The sequence below is a fragment of the Copadichromis virginalis genome, linkage group LG3 (assembly GCF_057382275.1).
Source record: "Copadichromis virginalis isolate Kocher_CV1m ecotype Utaka linkage group LG3, C_Virginalis_male_GT1.1, whole genome shotgun sequence".
In the NCBI taxonomy this organism is placed as follows: Eukaryota; Metazoa; Chordata; class Actinopteri; order Cichliformes; family Cichlidae; genus Copadichromis; species Copadichromis virginalis.
This window is the reverse complement of record NC_140620.1, coordinates 52,966,566-52,976,839: the sequence shown is the minus strand read 5'-3', so window position 1 is coordinate 52,976,839 and position 10,274 is coordinate 52,966,566. Positions and strand designations below refer to the sequence as shown.

The 10,274-nt window shown below is 38.6% G+C and overlaps 1 protein-coding gene across 1 annotated transcript; it reads right to left on the bottom strand.

The window, feature by feature from the left end:
- Nucleotides 1–5,472: 5,472 nt before the first annotated feature.
- On the bottom strand, nt 5,473–7,244 carry LOC146715234 (uncharacterized). Its single transcript, XM_085451656.1, has 5 exons — nt 7,175–7,244; nt 6,373–7,080; nt 6,069–6,194; nt 5,939–5,982; nt 5,473–5,842 (listed from the first exon to the last, which is right to left on the bottom strand). The coding sequence occupies exons 1-5, from the start codon at nt 7,227–7,229 to the stop codon at nt 5,723–5,725; spliced, it is 1,053 nt and encodes a 350-aa protein (XP_085307782.1). The 5' UTR covers nt 7,230–7,244; the 3' UTR covers nt 5,473–5,722.
- Between the last annotated feature and the right edge of the window lie 3,030 nt (nt 7,245–10,274).

Sequence of the window (10,274 nt, the reverse complement as noted above, 5' to 3'; positions counted from 1 at the left end):
CGTGTTCAAATCGTTGTGTCAAATGAAAAGAATCTTGATGCTTTCTCCACTCTGAAGACCCAAGACTGATCTTGATTGGCCAGTCTACAGTGACACTGTACGTCCTACTGTGGAAACATAATCACATGTTCACAACCACCTATGGTGTAAAGTTCATAATATCATGAGTATATATGAAAAGCATTGAGGCTCTTGACTAGTGCAGTATATGTTCACTAAGGAAAATTACATTAATGTCATTAGTTTACAGCTTAGAGACTGGTGCCACCTTAGAGTGGATTCTGCTCAGTATTTGTCACTGAAACATGAATGTTTAGAGTGTGCATTGTAATTGTCCAAACGGCTTATTAAAGCAGAAAGACCAACATATTTGAAAATTTTAAATCACAAATTGAAATCATTGCATCCCAAATACTTTTCAAATTAATCTTTTATTTCACTTTTAAATTTTATGTGAAATTCAATAATTTTTATAGAAATGCTTTTTTTGAAATGTGTTGTTTTTTCTTTGCTTTGAGCAGCAGGGAACAAAAAGCTGTGTTAGGGTAGTAAGATAGTGGTACAAACACAACCCACACACAAAACCTCCAAATGTGCATAGGTATAATGGCAGTAGTCGTAATGGTAATGCAATTCAAGTGATGTGATTTCATCAGCTGAATAGTTTTAAATTATCTGCCAAGGAACTTGGATGTTATGTTCGATTTATTTTTGTTGGTTTTTTATTTTATTTTTGCTCATTGGAACACAAATACCCCTGTTCAACTAGTCTGTTCTCTTCACTGATGTAAATATTACTCTAAATATTTCACCCAAGTAGTATTACGATACCTGAAAATCCACCACTTTTGGTGGCATGTTTAAAGGTGCTAATGGTGTATTTATGTGGGTGTGGAACTACCTTTACATCCTGCACAAAAACCACACGAGCTGCTGCACAAACAGAGACAGACTTCTTCTTTTCTGCATTCACACTGATGCAAGTCAAAGCTTGTAGCTGTAGAGCACTTGACTATTATGGCTCATCTTAAATGCTATCCAAATTGAATGAGTAGATTTTATCTTGTGTTTCCTCAGCCCAGCAGCCAGAGCTGTGTGCCTTTGTTTGTCAGATTCTAGAGATTTAGTTATGGACACTTTGTTCTACTTCTTAAACACAGAGGATCCGTCTCTCATGAAACCCTTCTGCAGCCAGTAAACATCGTCCTGGGCTTCCAACCTTCTTTTTGAATGGAAGGTTCTCTTTACATGCTTTTTTAATCGTATACCCAAATGTTAATAGTATTAAGGTGCGACAGTGGCACGCTCAATGGTTTCTGTCATACTGGTACTGGGGATGGTGAGTAGAGCTGTGTTAATGTCTGCAAGATTTTCTTCTGGTAGAAGTTTGTCAGTGAGACAGTTAAGTCTTGGACATTTCTGTAGAAGAAGCGTTATTTATAAGAGGTGGTTGGGTTTCATCTATATCAGGGGTCTCAAACTCAATTTAGCTGGCCCGCTGAAGGCACAGTCAGCTTGAGGCTGTGTTGCACAAGGTTTTCCACAAGAAAACTATTGTTAAAAAATTCCCATAGTCTCAAATCTATTATCTATAACACAAAAATAAATGAACAAATTAAGAGTTAATAAGTTGTGGTTTCTTCAGTCTTCTATATTTGCTGTATTCAGATTCAAATGTCTGTATTAACAGTTCTTTAACCTTTAACCTTCTTTTGAACATGAATGGAACAGTGAAGAACATGAGCTGTTCATCTGAACGTGTCTCGCCTACTCCTTGCAGCTAGAGACCTGGCAGGGCTTCCTTTCGCATAGCCCAGCCACATTTTCAATCAATCCATCAATCACCTTTATTTATAAAACACTTTAAACCAACCACAGCTGACACAAAGCGCTGTACATTGGAACCATAAAATAAAATTACAGAACATATAAATAAAAGCCAAAGAAAACAAAGAAAAAATAATTAATTAAATAACTAATTTCATTTCAACTGAAAACTAAGTCTCACTGAGATTAAAAGCCAAAGAATAAAAGTGGGTTTTGAGACGCGATTTAAAAGTGGACAGTGAAGGGCTCTCTCTAACGTGCCAGGGCGAATTATTCCATAATTTTTGAGCCACGATAGAGAGTTTCCAGGATCTCAGTACCTCCAGGAGCAGCTGGTCAGCTGACCTGAGAGACCGACAGGGCCAACCAAGCTTTAATGTCATATAGGCATGTCATGAGAGGTTTGGCCTGAGGGAGGAAGCAGTTGAGATCCTCAGTATGTCTTAAAGATGTTCATCAGTAAGTCTGGTCTTGTACTTGGACTTATTGAAGTTCAAGGTGGAGAAGAGCTTTTCGCTGAAGTACGTGCTTCTAAAAAGGCACATGGGCCGCTTGAACATTCAGGAAAGCCGAAGGAAGCTAGGGGTCAGTTCTCTCAAAAAATGCCCAAGCTAGTCGGCTTTTCCACTCACCTCCCTGATCTTCACTTTGAGTTGCACTGCAGTTTAATGAGCTTCATCTGAAGCACACAAGGGGCATCATCATCAAAGGAGATGGGGCTAGCAAAAATTTGAAATGTGACTCTGTGCGTCTTGAAGTCTGCAAATCTGTGATCAAAACCTCTTGTAGCCTCAAAATGACATCAACATACTTCTCACCACTGAATGGTGTGCCTGCATCCACAAGTGCCTTGCAATGCTGGGAAATGTCAGGAACGTCTGAGAGAGCTGGGTTTTCCAAAACACACGTTTTGTGGAGAATGCTTTCTTGTTGTCATAGGCAGCACTGACAAGTTGCCCCTGGCCTTGTAAGTTCTTGTTCAGTGCATTAAGCTTATATCTGATATCAACAAGAAAAGCTAAGTCCATGAGCCATTTGGGATCACTTAGCACAGGAAAAGCCACTCCATCTTTCTCCGTGAAGGCTTTCACTTCTGCTATCAACTCCAAAAAATCTTTTCAATACGTTTCCCCTGCTAAGCCAATGTGCTTCAGTGAAGTAGAGCACATCCTATATTGTGACTCCACTTCCTCTAAAAAAGCATGGAACCCTTCAGTGCTTTAAGCTCCTGGATCTGATTTGGTTGATGCATTTTGAAATGTTTACATCACTTTGTCAAACTTCAGGTGTTTGCTGCAAAGGACCTGATGATGGATAATGCAGTGCAGAGCAATAGCCTCCTCCACACCCTCCTTACCAGTCCATTTTTCCTCCCCGTCATTGATGGCGTTCCATCAGTTGTTATTCCAACAAACCTCTTCCATGGCATCACACAGCTTGTGACATATCTCCTGAGCGGTGGTCTGGCCATGCATTGGAATTGCTGTAAGTAAGTACTCCATCACCTCAAAGCAGTCAACAACACCTCGGACATACACTGCGAGCTGAGCAGTATCGGTGATATCTGTGGCCTCATCAAGAGCAACTGAAACACTGAAACATTTGGCTTTCTCGCACAGTTGCTCTTAAATGTCACTTGACAGGTCAGAAATGCTGATGTTGGCAGAAAGGCTGATGTTGCTAAACTGACCTTTCTTTTCTGGACAGACTATATTTACAGCCTGCAATATGCACTTTTTGACAAATTCACCTTTGTGAATGGCTTTCCTGCTTTAGCAATCATCTCACTAACCACATAGCTAGCTTTCACTGCTGCATTATTCTTTTTGGTTGCTTTCTTGAAGAAATCTTGTAGCCTCAGTAGATGTTTTAAGATTGGCAACCTGGTTGGCTTTCTCGTCTCCCTGGTATTTTGCATACACCGCAGCATGTCTAGTTGTGTAATGACGATTCAAATTGTATTTCTTGTGCACTGCAACTTTCTCTGTGCAAATATGACACGCTGCTGTGCTCAACAAAGAAATATTGCATTTCTCACTTTTCCTGATATTGTCTGTGCTCATCACCAACCTTTTTCTTCACTGCAGGCTTTGAAAAAGAAATGTTTGGGGCTATGCAATATGTACGTAATTCTACTTGGTGTCATTGTCGCATTGAAGTTTCAATCCAATGTTTAGCCAAAGCACAGGAACGTCTAAATGCATAGAGAATGTAATTTCAGCGTCTTTTTCTTGTAACCGCAGCATGGCGATCGGCGGATTAAAGCCCGGTAGCAGTCTCCTTTGTTTTTACCCTCGATGTTCATATCTTTCAGGATGACATTAACACCATGGCAGTTGTAGATGGTAGAATGTAGAGGGTTAGCGAGAACAAAAAGGCGACTGTTCACGGACTGTTATCTGTCGTGCTGTTGTTACAGGGAAAAAAAGCAGAAATGACACCGTGCTGTTGTTGATGTCATTTTTTTTGACTACTTTTACAATATATATAAATATATGTAATGTACATTGTATGAGGACTTGTACCTATGCCACCGGCATGTTGGTTAGCACTGTTGCTTCACAGCTAGAAAGTCCTGAGTTCAATTCCACCATCAGACCAGGGTCTTTCTGTGTGGAGTTTGCATGTTCTCCTTGTGTTTGTGTGGGTTCTCTCTGGGTACTCCAGCTTTCTCCCACAGTCCTACAACTTAAGTAAGCTCCAAGACTCACAAAGAGCAATAGCTTGAAGCAAATGCTTTCTGTATCAGTCTCTCACACTGTTGTAGAGAAATTTTAGCTAACTCTTCCTTACAATTTTGCTTTAGTTCATCATAGTTTGGGGTATTTGGGCATGCACTTCTCTCTTGCAAAACCTTGATTCTTTTATCATTTAGCGGTTCCGCTGTAGATTTGCTATGTTTGGGTCACTGTCCTGTTGCATAATACAGTTAAAGCCAAGCTTTAGCTGTTGGACACGCCTGACATTGACACCCCCCCCCCCCCCCCCTCCTCAAATAATCAACACCCCTTCGACTTGACAATTATTGCCAGGTGTTTTGTGCTGATGCTATGTTTGGTTTTCAATGACAGTGGTGTTGTGCCAAACATATCCATTTTGATTTACTCTGTCTAATAGACATTATTGAACAAGACATGTTGTTTATTCTAATGCAACTTCCCAAAAAATATCCCACGCTGATGGGTTCCTTTTAAAAAGGACTTTTTTCCTGGCAACCCTTCAAAAAACCTAAACTTGGTCTGTTTTTTGTGATCATGTTCTCAAGAACATTTCGTATGCTAACTGAAAGTTTTTGGCTTTGTAGAGGTGGTCACACTTACTGATCACCTAATGAAGTGTGTTTCACTGTCAGCACCTGGCAGCTACTTCCCCTTAGTTCCTATGAAGGCAAAATCCGAGACTAGTGATAATAACCTATAGAGAAAGTAAATCTCAACAACACACTTTTAATGTTTAAACTACATGCCCAGTATTTAGAGTTATTAAAGTGTCAAAATAATTATTGGCAGCTTTTCTGGTCACAGCCACCTCCTAATTCCACTGCTGGTCTGGGATAAGTGAGGACTGTCACATGTACTGTACGATACACAGGGAGCAACCAGATACCCAAAAGAAGTAAACACGCATTCGCTCAAGTTCTTCATAATGACATTTACTTTATTTTGTGATTAAACACATGGCAAGAATTCCAGAGCATTAAACGAAATGCATCAAAATCAAGAAATATGTGATATATTTCATCTGTCAAGTCTATAAATCACTATAAAGGAATAATATTAGGATATCCATCATGAAATTCCAAACAAAAACAAACAAAAAAGACCCAGAAACCGTTTTTAAAATCAAAATTGTACAAGTACTTCTCTGTAACAACTATAAAGAAAGCAAAAGACAGTCATTGCTTTACACTGGAGTACACACATTCACTCATGGTGTCATCCTTAAGTCTTCTTGATTGTTTTCTCTGGTTTACACGTAAAGCGGCATAATGCAGGCTGTCTGCATCGTAACCCTGCTAACAAAATAATATATTAATACATTGTAACTGCTTCTCATGTGCATTGTACTGGAAGATTTGTGCTTGTGAAAGTTACACTCCAGTGATATTTACCTCTGCATTGGTTGTGTGAGGAGATGACTGTCCTACATGAGACTCTGAAGGTAAAAGTTGAAGAAAAAGTTATTTTTTTACCAAAAAAGAAAATACAGATTAAGCTTTTAACAATGAAAATACACTGTACCTGAATATTGGCTGCAGTTTCTCCCATTCATCTTGCATATCAGGAAAGCCAGAAAGCCAGAAAGAATCATGACGAATATCAAAGCACCACCCAAAAAATACACCAAACCCAGTGAGTCCACGTCCCCTGTAAAACGTGAAAACAAGTTCACAACTTTTTTTACAAAGTTAAAATAAATACTATTGAGTAAAAACAGACCATTCCTGGTAGAAAATCTGCTCACTTTGAAAGTCCAACTTTGTCCCATTCCCTGTTGGGGAGGATCTACAGTATTTTTAGTAAGCTTAGCCTTGACGTTACTCACGTTCAAAGTCCAGTTTTGTCCCCTTTCCAAACAGTATGTGTCCACATGAGGCAACAGCACAGTAGTAGGTCCCAGCATGAGACAGATTCAGACCGTTCATCGGCAGGGTGTAGACGCAGGTGTTAGTTTGTGTTTTAGTTTTTCTCTCGCACTGATCATTCCCACCTCCATGGGTGTAAATAAGTCCTGTTTGTTGAGATTCTTCTGTTTTTCTGAACCAGTAAATGCTGCGTTCTCCATCACAGGTCCCAGTGTGTACTGTACAGTTTAGAGTCACAGAGCCTCCAGGCTGGATGGTTTCAGAAGCAGACTGCTGGACTAGAGCTTTGATGCTCAAACCTTGACTCTTTACAATGACTTTGGTACCCTCTCCAAATTCAAACACAAATGAAAGACCACTTGCACAGAAGTAAGTTGCTGTATCTATGATTTGTACGTTGGAAATTTGTAAGTGATTTATACCCACATCAGTTTCCAATGTAAAGCGTGGATTGTCCTTGAACTCATCATAAAAAGTTCCATTTTTGTCAAATTTATAGGTATTGGAAATAAGCTGTAGCTTCTGTCCCAGTAGTTGCTTGTACCAGTAATACTTTGCAGCATCACTGTCATGAAAACATCGCAAAATCAACGAGTCTCCAACATTAGGAGATATCAATCCTTTCTCTTGATGTAAATTTCTGGGTTGTTTTAAATGATTCATCTGAGCTAAATGGGGTAAAGAGCAGAATTATTTTTAACCAGAATGATACATTTAAAACATAAATAGTTGTTCTTGTTTTTTAAATAAAATGCAACTTACTAAATTCCACCAAGAAGAGGCATGTCAGATAGAAGACAAGCTTCGGAGGTGTCATCTTGTTGAAATTGCCGTGTTGAGTGAAAAGCACTGCTCTACATCCTCACTCTCTTCAGAGACAAGACTGTTTTGATTGGCCAGGAGGGTAGATGATCACATCCACCTACAGAGGCAATCTTAGCTCTATGAGAAGAATCAGTTGGGTGAAACTATTTGACGTACTTTAAGGCTTCTGACACTTTTTCAAATCACTTATAAATAATTGAGCTTTATGCAACATATTAGAATAGAAAGCAGAGTTCTTTGGCACTAGAATTAACATCATATTTTTCTACAGAATAACTGCAGTCAGTAATTATATACATGGCTTATCCTGTGAAAGTATATTTCCGGACATCAGCAACACATTGAAAGGCATCAAACAACCCGTCTGTAAAAGTGAACTAAAAAAAACACAGTTTCCAGTTTTTCATAGATTTTATGTAAAATATTGATTTAGCTAGCGTGACATTATCCATTAGATAGCAAAGTCCTATTGTAAATTCTCAAGTTAAGTCTTCTAAACACACACAACTGAGCCAAGAATTCTCCAGACTTCATGTAACAATGTAAACAATGGCTAGTTAGCTATCTTAGTTCTCACCAATTCCAAAACAAATTCACTAAACCAGCGGCAAAAGAAAACCACAAATGTGCTAAGACAGAAATTTGCTTACCAGACTGGTTTCCTCCGCTGTAACCAATAGCCGCTGTAGTTCTGGATAATGGCTGTGGTAACCAGTGTTGGTCAAGTTACTTGAAAAAAGTAATCAGTAACTAATTACTGATTACTTCCCCCAAAAGTAATCCCGTTACTTTACTGATTACTTAATTTCAAAAGTAATTAATTACTTAGTTACTTAGTTACTTTTTAAAAACACGATTTACAACCTGAAGAGGTGATAAAGCGATAGATCTTTCAGCCCAATTCTACTTTTTCTGCATAATCCATCATATAAAATGTAATCAAATGGAAAAGTCTCTTTTTTTAACTTGTTTTATCAGTTTTAATCTTTTAACTTTATGCATCAAGCAAAAATTTAATTATATGCAACATTCTCTGACTTGAATAAATTAGTTTAACATTTAAACCTATTTTCTACACATTCCAGCACATAAAATAAAATATTTTTTGTGTTTACACTCACTCTTTCAAATAGATGCAAGTAAAACACAGCAGAAAATGAATAAAGTCAAAGACTCAGCGGTCCTGTTGCTCTATTTTCACCTGTAAAGCAGGACTGTGGTAGGCGGAGGTTTACCCTGGTGCAGGTGTGCCGCGGTCAATGGAAGAATCCGCGAGTTTCTCTGTGAATTTCCCATTACGTCATAGCTACTCGGTGCTTGCTCGGAAGTTTAGGGGTTTTTTCGCTGTAAAACGAAGTTTTCTTCCCACACACAACGGACGCTAATGTTTTTGTCACTTTTTATGGTATCAAACTCAAAGTAAGGTCAGTACTTCCACGCTTTAAACGCTGCACGCTCATACTCTCTCCCGCACTCGATATGTGATCCATTGTTGATCTGCACACAGCTGTTGTCACTAACGGCGCACTCGCAGTAACGCAGCGTTCCTACGGGAAAGTAACGGTAATCTAATTACCGTTTTTGCAATAGTAATCCCTTACTTTACTCGTTACTTGAAAAAAGTAATCAGATTACAGTAACGCATTACTGCCCATCTCTGGTGGTAACACAATGCATCAGAGCAACTTCCATCAATAATCGCCATCTTAGGCCCAGTTAAGGACACGTGACTGGACAGATGTCATAAATTTGGGGTCACGTGGGGTCTGGTCTTGCAACTTCTGGCATCATCAAAAGGTGTAAATCAAACAAATCGTCCAATAGAAGCCGAAGCTACAGCTCCTCAGAGTTTAAAGCACCAGAGGCTGTTTAACCTTCACATGTACAACGTTTTAAAAAACAGTTTCATGGTACAAAACACTGCATTTTTTTCTCCTTAGATAATTTGCTGCTTTATAATAACTATATGGGGAAGACATTTGCTTACTTTTTAGGCCTAAAGTTTGGACAGATGCCCTAAGAGTGGCCAACAGGCCTCTGTAGTCTATACAAGGTCTCATCTCCACGTTTGTCAAAGAACTGCAAAGAATTCTATTGGCTGACATTTGACATAATGCCTTCTCTCTTTGGATTGTTTTATGGTCTATAAAGGTTTATTGGTTATTTGCATGTGGTCTTTAGGGCTTGCATTTTAACACCTCAGAGGTAAATTAGATAATATACCCACAAAGTCCATTTACTTTGTGGTTTAATGCAGTTTTCTTTAAGACTGACTCCCCACTAAAGTACTTACACCTCTTCATTCTTCTGAAACCCACAAAGACCACTACAGTTTAACTTGGCTAACATAAGTCTCACTGAAATGATTGCTTGAGTTTGACCTTGTGTTTACAGAAGAAACTATGACGGGGTGGAATTTTTTGTGAACACATTTTCTTAAGCATAATAAATCTATGCACATGTGTATGCATAAAAAGAGGTGTGACTATATTGAGTGACAGGTATTTATAGTTTTTTCTTGTTTAATGTTTACTTCAAGATTTTGGGTATTCAGTTTGTTCAACCCCTTAGACTTACTAAGCTGGTAACTCCGAAGCTCTACTCTCTGGTCCAAATATGTGTTTTGATGTTTTAAAAAACATGGCAACATCCAAAATACCAAAGTAATCCACACAAACCAGTGGGTAACATCACTGTAACACACAATCACTGCTTCTTAAACCAAGAAGTCTTGAGTTCTATGTCTTTGTTATACAAGATAAGATTTGTAAGTTATGTAGAATTTAAAAAAGACCATTTTGGTGTGTTTATGAGGACAGGCAGCTAATGGGGAAAAACAAAGATTTAAGACTTACCAAGTCTTGTATATCAGTTATTTCAGTCATATCAGGGTGGAGTGCTGAATTGCCAGCTAATGTTAGCAAGCTGTATTCATAAATTGTACAGGTGCAACACAAAGACACAGCTATCTTCCAAACAGTCAGCAGGAAAGAAAATAACCCAAATAAGCATCTTGTATGGTGTGTAATATATTTTA